We start from the raw sequence: 13,922 nt of genomic DNA, 5'->3' as shown, positions 1-13,922 counted from the left end.
GCGGCGGGAGGAGCGGCGCGGCCGGGCCTGCCCTCTGCTGGCTGCGGGGCCGCCGCCGTGAGGCGGTGCCTCCCCCCGGGCCTCGGCAGGGCCCTCGTCTCAGCGGCCGCCTCGCCCCGCCCCGCCCCGGCCAGGCGGTACCGCCGGCGGCCGGGCCCGCGGTGCGGAGGGGAGCTCCGTGAGTGATAGCGAGCGCTGGTGCTCGGTCTGCAGAGAGAAAGGGTCCCAAGCAGGGCATACATTCACAGAACGGTTTGGATTGGAAGGGACCTGAAAGTCCCCCCAGTGCCACCCCCTCCAACCTGCCCTTGAACCCCTCCAGGGATGGGGCAGCCACAGCTTCTCGGGGCAACCTGGGCCAGGCTCTCACCACCCTCACACCAAACAAGTTCTTCCCCAGATCGCACCTCCATCTCCCCTCTTTCAGTGTCAAACCCTTCCCCCTTGTCCTATGGCTCCCCTCCCTGATCCAGAGTCCCTCCCCATCTCTCCTGGAGCCCCTTGAGAGACTGGAAGGGGCTCTAAGGTCTCCCCAGAGCCTTCTCTTCTCCAGGCTGAACACCCCCATCACTCTCATCTTCATCAATATTTTTTACATGGAGGAAAAATATCCTGCTAAAATCAAATTATTATTTCATGTAAAATAGAGGCTATGTCATTCAATGGTATTATGGTAACAATTGCATAATTAATAGCCATAATTTGCAGGGATCTGTTGACAGATGCTCCACTCATGCAGCATGCAGTGCCCGGAGGCCTTGCCTGGGTTGGTACTGACTCATGGGCAGCTACACTTAGCATCTTGCACTCTTCTCTTTCACACCAGCTTTGATTTTCTTGTCTCAGGTACCAAATCTATTTCCTCATTTTGATTTAAGTCCTATTTCACCTTCACCTCCTTTCAAACTGTTCACAGTTGTTGGGTTGTTCTTTTTTTTTGCCCTTCTCTTCTTTAATCCATCCCTCTGTATTTTTATGTGATTATCTTGCAGATCAGTGATCTCACAGAGACCTTTAAACTCTTCCCACTGTTCTTGCAGCTTCTGCCTGCTTTCCTTTCCACCCACCCTCAGGAGTCCTCCAGTGCTGGGGCCCTCTCAGCGCTGCCACGTTGGCACATTACTGGTCCACACAGAAATGGGTTAGAAGTGAGTGGTGATGTCCATTTCTGCCCAGGTAAGAAGTACCTAATTGTGAAAGTTTTTATTATATGAGTTTGGTAAGATACACTGTTAATGGATAACAAGTGTGTTTGGAAATAGCCGGGGTTTTTCAGCTCTAGTTTTACTGTACCCTTTTTACCAGCTTCCTCCCTTTTGGTCCTTCCAAAATAACGGTGCAAAGTCTTTTCCTCTTCTGCTACAAATGTAGGATGCATCTGTTTTACAAATACCTGTACATTCTAATTAAATATGCTACTGTGTATTGTTCTGGTAACTTATCCACTATGATATTTTTCTTCTGCTTTTAAACGATAACTTGAATTAAAAAGAAAAGCTCAAGCTTTAGGAAACCTAATCTGAGGTGATAATTGAAGCTAATTCTATTTACATAATGTTGGCAGACAAGAGTTTTAATTCAGATTTCTTGACAAGTCAAAGTGCTGCTTTATTAATGACTGTCATTCCAAAGGAACCTCAGTAAACGACGCCTTGAGATTACAGTGCACTTAGTGTGATTATTCTGTTGGCCTTCTGAGAGGCCATTAGAGTCACCATGATGGAGAGGCAGGGCCTGCTGTCAGTGCTGTTTGATCACTCCCTACCTAGCCTGAAAGGAAACAGAAAGAGCAGTGGTTAGCGTATTTTGTCAATAACAGACAACAGCATGTCTTTTATTTTAGTTACACCCAATGAAACTAGCATGGGTTAACTTTTGCTGTCACTTGATACATAACTCTTTACGTAGGCAACAGCTGAAATACTCTGATTTGAGAGTTGCTGAATATCCAGTAGTTATGGGTAGCAGGGGATGGTGCAGGACTTTTAAGAAAGTACCCCTCTCTAGGCTCCTCCCTAGAGGATCCCAAGTTTTACAATGTTGATCCTAGATTTTAATCATCCTCTACAGTTTCCTGATTCTCCTTAACAGAACTAGATCCTTTGAAGCTGAAGTGGGTTGAAAGGCAGCTGTTAGACTGTGGCCTGACTAGAACTGGAAATGCCCAACTTAGCTGAGGGATTTTGCACAGTGCAAGCTCAGCTAAAGCTGGGCAGTAAATCTATTTTCTTTCAATTAATGCATATTTCCACTTAATTGTATTTTTGCCTCATTAAAAGAAATGGGTGCTCTTGACTAAGCTCTTTGGAGCCATGAGGACACATCCCTGCTCTGAGGGACTTCAGATGTAAGTAGAGAGGACAGAGAAGTGGAGAAAACAGAATATTGGCTCCACCTGGGGAGCAGGAGCGTGAACATTGGTGACACCCTGGCTGTCAGTGCAGAATTGCTGCTTCTTGGGAGCTTTCAGGGAGGGTGTTGGTTATTTTTTGCCAGCGATGCACATCTACACACACACTGTGCACCTCCTCATTAAGCAGCTGAATTGTTCAGTGGATTTAACTGCATTGCTCCCTCTTCGCTTCCCACTGCTGTCCTCCTGGCTCACATGTGAAGAATCTTAGTAAAACTCAGTACTTGCTAATTGCAGCATACGCAGTGACGCTGCAGAAGCAGCTGATGAAAAGTGCTTTGCAGTGACTAATCCAACTTTGTATATTAGATCCTAGAAGCTCTCCAGCATCTTGGCTTGCTTGTTTGAGGAAGCTAAATAAATTACTGTAACAACGAAGAGAACAGTTTAGTGCCTGTTAACGTAACAGAGGCAGCCTGGAATTTCCTGGTAATAATCGGGACTGGATATTAAGTGGCACTTAAGTAACAGTAATTAACAGGCTCTTCCTCAAAAATTAGTCCTCCCACACTCTTTAGCACCACTATTTGTAACGACAAGGCACTACTCTTTACAAAAAACAAGTGCACAATACAGCTGTAGCTATTAAGACAAAATTACCTATTTTAGATTTTTTTTTTCCAAAGCTTAATGAACATAGGTACCTTATATTTACAAATCAAAACTTTCAACTTACTCTATGGTCCCCAGCTAATCTGGCATAGTGCTGAACATATCCTAAAAATGTCTATCATCAGTCTCAAGAATCTGCTACAGTAAGTCTAAGATGTAATGAGACAGAACGGAATGAGTTTAAGTAATAAATGTTTAATCAAAGAATTTTACATATTATTAACAGCATTCATTTGGCCAAACATCTACATGGTTGTAGTATCCTACTTGTATATAAAGTGGGAATGTATCAAGTATAGACTATGAAAGTGCAAATAACAATTCAAGGTTAGAGTAATTTTTTTTACATTATAAAATTAACAGGTTTACAAAATAGTCTTGCCAAACTTTATTTTTGAATTGTAAAGTCAATGACTATGGTGTTAAAATAAGTACCAAGAAAATACAAATTTAATAGGCTAATTTCATGCTCATAAGAGTTACACGGAAACAATGGATATACTGCACAACCTAACCAAATTACAAAAACCCAGAACCCACAAACTTCACTACCTTCACAGAGAGCACTCTTACATATCTTACTGTAACTCTGCAAGACATCTCAATGCAATACACCATCTTTTTGTAAGAATCTTCAGAAATTACAGTTCAAGGAAGCTATGCAAGTTAAACAACTTTCAGACCAATTCGTGATGAAAGTTCATGAAAAACTGTTTTAGTTGAAGGATTTTATACCATAGAACAATTTTAAATTGGTATTTTTCAAAGGTGTCCAAAGGTTCATGATTATGTCAAGAGTAGGGTGACTAGAGGAAAAGCTGGAAAATGATTTGAGACTATTCTATTACATTCTCTCTAAAGATGCTTGCAAAATGTATGAGGTTTTTATGGGGTAAAGGTAAAATATTTCATTTTTTACTAATATGAACCTTCTGACTGCAAGGTTCAAAAGCTGGATTTGCATGAATTAGTTACCAAAACACTCACTTGAACTTACAGTAATCAATACATAAACTTTGCTATCATGACACTTGCCTATACACACTCAGTAGTAATAAACTTTTATATCATATCAACAGATCTCTGGTAACAGTTAAGCAAAACTTAAAATGGAGTGTATGTAGTTTGCTCGTGTTATAACAAGTTTTGATTATATGTAATTAAAACAGCCATTTCAACAACTTACTCTAGTTGTAATTACATACTGTACCATTGTATCTCACTAACTGTAGATTGATGCTTTTAAGCAAATCTATAACCAGTATTTTTTTTTTTTTCACGGTACAACAACTAGGAAAAGGGTTTTTTGTAGGGTGTTTTTTTTGTTTTTTTTTTTTTTACACTAAACAGTAATCACACAGCAAATGAATATTGTGCAATTGAACAAATACCTAGCAGTGTTTTGTTTGTGCAAAAACACTGACTGAACATTTAGTTATTTACTGTAAAGGCAAGGCCATGTGTGGTTTTATGGAGGTCTTTGCAATTAATAGCATAGTTACTCCAGAACAGACATGGAATTTGAATTACTTGTTTAACTGTGGCAACTATCCAGTTGGGTTAGGCAAAGGCACCGTAACGTTGAGCAGAATGTGTTATTTGAACTTTAATTGTGGGACTAGCTAATATATGAAAATTCCATATTCCTGTATTTTTATAAAATGTTATCATTAAAAGTAATTGCACTATTAGTGCATAGAATGCTTTGTAGAATTATGAAAACAAAGAACTATGATTGCACTTCCATTAAAGTGTCTCTTAAAATACAGCATAGCTGTTGCTAACTCACTGTATTTTAATATTTAAAATAACTGTTTAACAGCAGCATTAGGTTTTATTAACTTAAGATACAGGCTACATTTAATTAAATGCAGTCACCATGGCAACACATGCCAGTTAAATTTAGAGAGGCAATGCTACCCAGTGGTTTCTTTCACTGCTAAGAACTGTGGGATTAGTCTGGTAGAGTAACACTGCACTGTTTTGTTAAGCTCCCGCCAGCTAACTATTCAGAGTTTGGCACATTTGGACTGTAAATAGACATGAAAAAGCCTTTGATTTTAATGGGAAATAATATCCCCTAAAACTTATTCCTGGAGCAGTATTAAAGAGAAGCATTAAATACCTCTGCTCACACTGCTAACAAAAATGAAAAATGAGTAAGGAAAAGTTATGGAAAACAAAACTAAAACGCAAATGAATTGCTAAATGTTATTTTGGTGAAAGAATGCGTTCTAAAATATGGAATAAACTATTTCTTAGGAAAACCAACCATAATAATCAGTGTAAGCCTTTAATCTGTACTTTCAAGTTAAGGATCATCAACCTAAGGCTAAACAGATGCTGCATTGTATTAGGAATGTGGAATACAACCTACTTATTCCTTTTTCTTGAGAGCAAAAAGGCAATTACTACCTAATTAAATGCAAAGGATATTCCTTGAAAGGTTCACATTATTATAAAGAACTACAATTCAAGAGAACTCCTAAATATCTGTTGTTATGTCAGTGGTTACAACTGCGCCGTAATTCTGTGGATCAAAGCCTCCATAATGCTTACTCCACATACTGTACCATCTGTCACTGCCATTCTCTTACTCCAAATCTAGTTTTTATTCACACCAGATGCACGTGCTCAATCCACTCACTTGAGGTTTGAGGAGTCTGACTTGAAGTACCTCCTGAAGCATCCAGGGTGCTCGTTACCTCTCTGTTGTTATCACCACTCTGTGATACTGTTTCACCTGGAATAACATTTTCTTCAGAAGTGCTTTGCTCTGTTTGGGTGCCTCTGCCTTCATTCTTGAGTGCATCCTCGAATAGTGCGTGCTCTTCCTGAGGCTCCAGCCCGGTGTCTGTCAGGTTTGGTTGCCCTGCTGACCCGTCTTCAGTACTGGGTTGCCGTGAATCCTCATCCGTCTCTGTACTTGTTGAGGGGATCAGAGCAATACTCTGTGGGTTCATGTCATGAAACCAGGCCATAATATTTCCAAGTAGATTTTCACTGGTATTGGGATCTAGACTGCTGGAATCAGCATCACTAGACGTTGAGTATAATCCACTTCTTGTGTCGCTGCAGGGGTGCGAGTGGAGACGATCAGCTGAAAAGGGATCATTGCCTGCACCGAGTCTTATCAGACTGTCACCAAGTTCTAACAGCTCAGAGCTGCTCAGAGCACCCCGTGGATTATCTATGCTTATAGGAGCAGAGTCCAGTCTTGTAGGCAAAGAGGTACCTATTGCTCCTAAAGATGCCTCGTTATTTAGAAAGTCTCTAGTTTCTTCATCTATGGCCAGGCCAGATTCTTGTAATGATAACTGAATGGCTAGCAGGATGTTTGGGTCATCTTCATCCAAGGAACTCAGAGCCTGTGGAAATACGTAAGGATGCTTTCAGAATAAAATCTTCATCTTGTTATATATTGTGAATGAAAAGTAATTTGGGCTCAAATCTGAAATTCATTCATTATTCCTACATGTCATTTATCAGGATCAATTTTTACTGACACAGTTGACAACAGAATTTAAAAAGTGACTACTGTTACATTAGTAATTGTTTAGCGATTCTTACCAGTGTGAAAGTATAATTTCTTGTCCTAGATTCTCCCTTTCTTGTTGAAGAATTAAGAAAGTTTGCAGAGAGACAAAATGACACAGAAAAGCAGAGCAGAGGAAGGCAAGTGAAGCAGAGAGAATGGAAAAGAGATTAGGGGAGATACCTGAAGAGAATCCTGGTTTTCAGAGCGACTGACAGGGGTATAGTCATGAAGCGAAGAGCTGTGCAGAATACCCATAGAAGCTGAACTCACCATGGAGGTGCCATGTCTTCTACTACTGCCACCTTCCTGAGTGTCTGTTTGGGCAATTGAAACAAAAACGGTTGAAGAACCAGCAAGGAAGCCTTCTCCACTGTTATTTACTGACAGAATCTCTTCCTTCCTTTTGGATTCCAGCAGTGTAAGTTTATTGCTTTGCTCACTCTGACTGAAATACTCCAAAACACCCCTAACACCAACTCTTGCACAGTAGCAACACACCAGTCCCACTGTGTCAGGCACCTCTGTGCCTTCCTGCTCTCAATACCCATTTTCTTCTCGGAAAGGATGGGATACGCCATCAGGAGCATGAGCCCGTCAGCACGATATACATCAGCACATGCATACAATACAGGATGCATTTGCAGGTGGATTACAACCAACATTTGCCCATTTCGCCACTCTCCTAAAGACAACAACTTAGCTGTAATGTTAACATTACATTAATTTTTACCAAAAAAATGCAGCACAATTAGGAGTAGGGTCATCAGTGTATACCTCAGCAATTACTGACATTGCTGTTTTCTTAAAACAGCCAGCAAAAAAATAGAAATAAAATGCTGTTTCCAGAAAAACTGGTCTGTAATAAAAATAAATGTAACTCTTTTGACTTTGGAAAATGGAATTTTCCACTTCAAAATTCCAAATGAAATAAGGAGAGACAAACTAATGCTCTCTTGCACGCTTTAACAGTATGCACTGTATGCACAGTATCCAAGCGTTCAGTCAAATTCTAGTCCTTAAACTAACAAGATGGTTTTGCATTTTACTTGCAATAGGGAAGGATCAAAGGTCATGAAAATTCTTTTTACTGTTTCTAATATAAAGAATGTGCTTGTTTACTTTTCCTCAGTAAAGGACTTCTCCTTTTCTTTTCAAAGGACAAGCTATGTACAGGACTCAAGCTCATGAGACACAGCGATGAGGGTTTGTGCAGCGCGGCTTGGAGACCCAGCACACGACAGGCAGCTCTGAAGCAGTGGTGTCACGGTATGATTTGGATTTGAGCTATTTTTATTCCTTTTCAAACACCGCTGTCAGGATGTAGACAGCCCAGCCAAGTTCCAGTGACCAGCCCTAGCACTGCCCAGGGGAGCACCCTGCTGCAAGGCACAGCTAACTTGTTCCCTGGCTGTCTTTGCCAATACGGGAGTTTCTGAGCAGGGTTTTGGAATGTGGCCTGGTGGCTACCTTCCAGCGGGCCTGCAGCAGAGGAACCCTCTTCTACACTCTTTATGCACAACTGGTCCTTTGACTTGGCATAAAAGAGCCAGTATATAGAGAAGACTGTCATATGAGTTATGTGCCAGTCAAAATTTCAGAAAAGCAAACCTGCTCTAAATAGGTGAGGAGTTGTTAGTGGAAAGATCAATGCATGTCTCTTTGAAAAGAGGAGCAGCCACAATGGTCAGCAACACTTCCAAGATCACATACAGAAAAGCAAAAATAAACCTTTATGTTGTACCCTGGGAAATACAGCAGCATGTTTGAAACTTGTTTAAAGTGTGTCCACAGAAGAACAAACACTGTGGTCAATAACAGCAGTTTCTGAAGCAGCAACAGAAAAGCAGCCGGCCCTGGGCAGGAACATACCTAATGTACTCTCACTGGGGTCGTCAGGGTCCGGGGTGTTACTCAGCAGACTGTGCATGTCCCCACGCCGACGCTGCCTGTGCCTCCTCCGATACTGAAATTCAGCATATTCCTGCATAAACCAAAGGTTACAAAATACAGGGCGGCATGCAGTAATATTTTTCTGATATAACAAGCACCACATTTTTATCAAAAATGTGTGATTTTATATGTTTTTTATAAAATCATCTTTTTTCAGAAAAATAAATTGCAAGTTATATCATGCAATGCTTAACATAAATAATAAAAAAAAATATCCCAAGGTAATCCTAAATCTATGAAAGTAATTACTTCGCAAATAAAAATACTTGTCGTAATACCGACATTTTAATACTTGCAATCTCCCTTTTTAAAGAATTCAAGTACACAATTTTTGTTTAAAAGCTCTGATGCCAAACTTTATATACACACACTGTCACACTTTTTAATAAATATATACCTAGTGATTTTAAGACATAAAAACAATAAATCTGAATTAGATGAATAGACTATCTCAGAGTCCCTGCTGCCAGCGACGGCCGTTGGAAAATAACCTTCAGAAGACTGCAGAAAGCTGGCAGGCATACACCGGGACTTGTTACACTTTTCTAGCCTCCAGGAACTTCTTAAGCCACAGCTGATACTCTTTTACTGAACAGACTGTGATGGATTTTAATTCCATGAATTGCAGATCTCCTATATTTTTGCCTAACTTGGGCTGCTGACGAGTCGTGCCATATGGACTTGAACTCCTGCAGCCTGTAATTTCTCACGTTGTGTGTATTTACCAAAGACAGTTTATATAACACTTATGGAAAAGATTCATGTTTGACCACACCAAGCTAATATCCCAAGGGTTAATTATCTTAATACTTGGAAATAAATGTTTTCATTTCCATACCTTTCCTAATATTAAAAGAATAATTTTTATGCTTGAAGGCAAATCTCCAGATATGTTTTTTGATTAGTACAGCTGACATTGAACCTGACTGTGTAGGTTAAGATCTTTTGTTTAGTTCAGTTATTCATTTACACAGGGCAATAAAAATATACACACAGGTGCTAGCTTGTCTCTTCAGAAAAGAATACTGCTATTTATTTCCCTGAGCTCCAGGCTGGGAAATCTGTAATCCAAAGGCTTCATTTGGCCAAATGAACTGGGAAAGATAACATTACTTTTACTTTTCCTTTCTTACATCAGATCTTCATCCTAGAATGTCTCAACATCTGAAGTATCTAAAACTTAAATCCAGAAGTGTCATTTCTCTTACAAAACAATCTTATTCATCTTGTTAGTATTATTTGAATGGTATGTTGTCTTTCCATGTTTCAAACATGGAAAAAAAACCATTTCAGACCAAGTTCTTATTCATAATGACATATGCAAGCCAAGAAGAATAGTCACAAAATCATCAGCGTTGGCAGATTTTTATCTATGTAGGATGATCCGTGAAAACTGTAAGAACATAAAAATAGCTGTACAGACAAAAGGTCCATTTAGCCCAATATTCTATCTTCATCTGTGGTTAGTAGTGTGTGCTTATGGAAGAGCATAAAAAACAGGGCAAGCATGAAGGGATTCTTCTCTAAAATACTATTCCAGCTCCTTGGGAGCTCGAGGATTTCTTAAGTGGAAGGCAGTGCCCCAAACAGCAGAAACGCAAAACTTGATACAGAACAATATAACTGAATTAATTAAAAAATATATAATTATATCACTATGAATCAGACAAGGACTAATGGGAGATGATCACTAAACACTAAGATTAATTAATCCTATCAAATCTTATCTCTCATCTGTTTGCAATAAAATAATAGATTTTACCAACAGCCATTTAACTTTTGGTTGCTTTTTAACCTTTAGAAAAATATCTTAATAACTACTGATAAAAAATTTCTTTCTGATTACTTGGAACAATTTTATATATGTAGCAAAATAAATTTAAATTTTGTTGGGTAGGAACATGACTGTTTCACACAAAGCTCTACAACAAGCAGTGTTCATTATTAAAATCAGTGAGATTTTGTTTTCTGTAATAATCCGCTATACACAGTCATTCTACTAATTGTTAGTAAAAGCACAGCTCTGTGTAAAAAAAATTTCAAGTGAAATTCACTAAAATAAACAAAGATGACTATTATTAATTCTAGCAAATTCCTTTAGCAGAGGTGGTTGCAAGTATCCTTGATAGCTACGTAGCAAAGAAATCAACTTGCATCATACAGTACCACATTTAGGCAAATCATAACATCCCATAAGCCATCATCTAAGCACGACTGCAATGGCACCTACTGCCGGACAGCTTATCCACGTATCTCTTATCAGCTCTTTCTCATAACCAGTTCCACTGATGATACAGTAACATCACAACAAGCTTGATATTATCAAATGGGGAATTATTTCAAAAGAAAGGACTATAGGAACTAGACAGGAGAATCAAGCTGATCTTTTGTAGAGAAGCAAGCTATTTTCTCAACAGTGTGATGTTCACCGAAAACAATAGCAAAGGAAATATATAGAAAAAGTACATGGAGTTTTCCAGGATAATTTTAAATGACTAGCTAGAAGGAAAACAGCACCCAGGAAATGCTGAAATGAAGTCTCCTTCCTGACTGAATGCTTTAATCTAATGTTCTCAAAATATTAAATAAAAATTACGATGATAAAAGAAAGCTTTACAGGAAGCTTCTCATATTTTAGTGGAGTCTTGAAAATTATTTACTCTTTCCCATATATAGGTAGTGGAATATTCATTTTTGAAATGATAATTTTCATTCTAGGTTAAGTAGCAGAAGTTCAATTCATCTGAGTATGCCATTTCCATCCTGCTTCAATACATAAAACCAAAAAAAAACATTTCACATAGCTAACAATATTTAGGTGTGTGTCTGCATATTTTTGTTGGATTGTGAAAGAAGGATGGAAATTTCTTAGGCTTTTTGTCAAATTCTGCTGAACTGATGTTGCATTCAAAATTAATCTACGCGATTTCATATATTTATTACTTTAAGGTTCCCCAGCACATAGACACCAGCTAGACATAGCTTGTCTACTGCCACCTTAAATAACTATATCCACGTTAGAGACATTATTTAGAGTCACTGCACAATTAGCTATGAATATATTTCCTTCTATTGTGAAATAAATAAAATTGTAAGCTTAAACCAACTTGAAATGCTTTGAATCAAAATAAGGAAGCTCTTCATGCAGATTGCAATCATACCTGTTTTTCTAGAATATGCAGGAGTTAAGAAAATGAAAAGAAATATTTTACCTCGGGCGATGCAAATCCTAAATATTCCCAATCCCATGTTCCACCAGCAAAGCTATGAAATTAAGAGATATACCATAAAGTTTAGAAGTAGAACGAAGTATGAACAACCTCCAGAGCTTCAAAACCTATCAACATTTAAAAAGTAGTGCAATTGTAACTCTCTAAATCTTAAGAAGTCCTCTGCTTTAATTCTTACCTCAAAATTCATTTAAAAAACACGTGACTATTCCAGAACGGCTCAATATTTTTAGCAAATACTTATAGATTTTTGGAGTGTACCACGTATTTAGTGACAATCTTGAAGGTGAAATGGAAGCCCCAACACCTAATCATTAATATATCATAAATGGGGAAGCAATTCAGGCTGCAACATACAGAGCAGTGATTCTCAAGCACATCTTTCCTCAGTGAAAAGTTGTAACTCCACAAGGATCAAGTGTCCAAGACAACGTCACTATCTGGTGATTTACAACCGTCTCGTTTACCAGCTCACTTTCCTCACCATAAAAGAATGATGGGGGCTTCACCTGCTTTGGCAGCTTTTCTGACATGGGCAGGGTTCTGGCTGGGTTACCTGCGCCTGGGCGCTTCCGGAGAGTCGGCAGGAGCCACGCCGCGGGCCACGGAGGCCAGGAACTCCTGCCGCTTCTGCTGCACCAGACACGCCGCACGGATGATTTTATGGCGAGGAGTCCGAAGGTAAGGCCTGTTCACTTTCTGTGCAAGGTCTTCGGTGACCATTTCTAGGTCTGTCTGAAATAGTTAATAAATACAGGATAATATCATTTTACAAAAAAATTAAAATCAGGCAGAGCTCTACACTATAAATACTGAGCAGAACGATACCCATTTTCCTGGAAATACCATCTGAAATACCAAAACACCCTAAAATGTCTGCCCTTCTACCCTACACTTTCACTGCCCTAAGTGCTGTCCTCCAGCTTGCAACAGGGCTTCCCTGCGCTCACACGGATGGAGCATCTTCAGGGGCTCCACAGGAAAGGAAAGGAGGCAGCAGCCCCTGCCCCCACCCAGGGACTCCCCAGTTTTACCCCCACCCCCTCTTCAGACACATCAGAAAAGAGGTGCTAGAAAGAGAAGATGAGATCTGAAGCTAAAATGCTATCCTCAGTACAGTGATTAACAGTAAATAATTTCCTTTCTTTTCCCTTCCACCTGTCTTTATCCCTTTCCTTTTTCAGCAGCATTGTTTTTCATTCATTCTAAAATTGAACTAAAAGCTATTGTGCCACGGAGGAATAAAAATGCACTAATTTTCCAAACTTAGTTACAAATACGAAATGCGTGTATCAGTTTTACACTACAAAAATGGCAAAAAGACACTGATAACTAATATTACCCAAAAAAGTAACATTAGAAAAGGAAAATATACGCATGTGTTACCTGCATAAGTTCAAATATTTCTTTCTTTGTGCTTTTAGGCTCCAAAAAGAATCCATATGGATAAGAACACTTAAGAATGCGGCGGGTTTTTAGAAGCTCTTGCACTGCATCTTCAATGAATGTGGTATCAGGACAACCTCCCTCAGCTGCAAGATAAAACAAGCATTGTGAAAATATTTTCCAGCTGATGTCAGCATTTCTTTAAGCATAAGGACTTTCCTGCAAAATAAAATTTATGTGCATGGCAGTTAAATAGTTTGCAAGTACACAGCAGCAAGTTCTCAAAGACTGCACAGAGTTCTCACTAAAGGAAGCGAGCACAGAATATTAGCTTCTCCCCCTTCCTAAGGCTACTTTTTCCTCCAGTCTCTGGAATAGGAAGCATTTAGCTTTCACCCACTGCTTATGAATTCATGTAATGGGGAGATCACACCACACAGCAGGCTGATGTGAGCTCTATACAAAAGCCCCCAAAGGTTTAGCCGTGACAGAGTTGATGTGATTTCAAATCAAATTCATAGATCACAGCAAATACTTACTTCCACTGAGAGCCCTACTCAACTGCTCCATCTTTTCTTTGGCTGTTTTTAGAAGGCGCTGTTCTAACTAGAAAAAGAAAATAATTAAAATGCTGTAAGATAATTATTTTTGGATTAATAAAATAGAAACCCAAATCAGTAAAAATGGCTTGACCCACACCTGGTAGCTAAGTTCATGGTTCTTAAATCTTGTGTAATAGTGCATAAACCTATCAAGCTCTTGAAATCTTCTATGCTTCTTTTCAGCCTGGAAA

The 13,922-nt window shown here is 39.2% G+C and overlaps 2 protein-coding genes across 6 annotated transcripts in view; both read right to left on the bottom strand.

Annotated features, from left to right (window-relative positions):
- Positions 1 to 801, bottom strand: part of GATAD1 (GATA zinc finger domain containing 1) — a 5,331-nt gene extending 4,530 nt beyond the window's left edge. The window contains exons 1-2 of the mRNA XM_014940227.1: positions 779 to 801; positions 28 to 207 (exon numbers count right to left, since the gene is read on the bottom strand). Coding sequence (XP_014795713.1) covers positions 28 to 207; positions 779 to 801 — 203 coding nt within the window. The remainder of the gene's footprint in view (positions 1 to 27; positions 208 to 778) is intronic.
- A 778-nt stretch (positions 802 to 1,579) lies between these two features.
- ANKIB1 (ankyrin repeat and IBR domain containing 1) overlaps positions 1,580 to 13,922 on the bottom strand; it is a 77,497-nt gene continuing 65,154 nt past the window's right edge. For 2 of the 5 annotated variants that reach the window (XM_014940272.1, XM_014940274.1), the window contains exons 13-20: positions 13,829 to 13,915; positions 13,669 to 13,735; positions 13,130 to 13,275; positions 12,300 to 12,478; positions 11,726 to 11,777; positions 8,433 to 8,544; positions 6,744 to 6,877; positions 3,201 to 6,393 (exon numbers count right to left, since the gene is read on the bottom strand). In XM_014940272.1, coding sequence (XP_014795758.1) covers positions 5,641 to 6,393; positions 6,744 to 6,877; positions 8,433 to 8,544; positions 11,726 to 11,777; positions 12,300 to 12,478; positions 13,130 to 13,275; positions 13,669 to 13,735; positions 13,829 to 13,915 — 1,530 coding nt within the window. In that variant the 3' untranslated portion in view covers positions 3,201 to 5,640. Of the gene's footprint in view, positions 1,771 to 3,200; positions 6,394 to 6,743; positions 6,878 to 8,432; positions 8,545 to 11,725; positions 11,778 to 12,299; positions 12,479 to 13,129; positions 13,276 to 13,668; positions 13,736 to 13,828; positions 13,916 to 13,922 lie in introns of those variants that run through there. The other 3 variants (XM_014940276.1, XM_014940277.1, XM_014940275.1) reach the window with 3 other exon arrangements.

The sequence above is a fragment of the Calidris pugnax genome, unplaced genomic scaffold (genome assembly GCF_001431845.1).
Source record: "Calidris pugnax isolate Ruff unplaced genomic scaffold, ASM143184v1 scaffold76, whole genome shotgun sequence".
Classification (NCBI taxonomy): Eukaryota; Metazoa; Chordata; class Aves; order Charadriiformes; family Scolopacidae; genus Calidris; species Calidris pugnax.
This window is presented reverse-complemented; position numbering and strand designations above follow the sequence as displayed.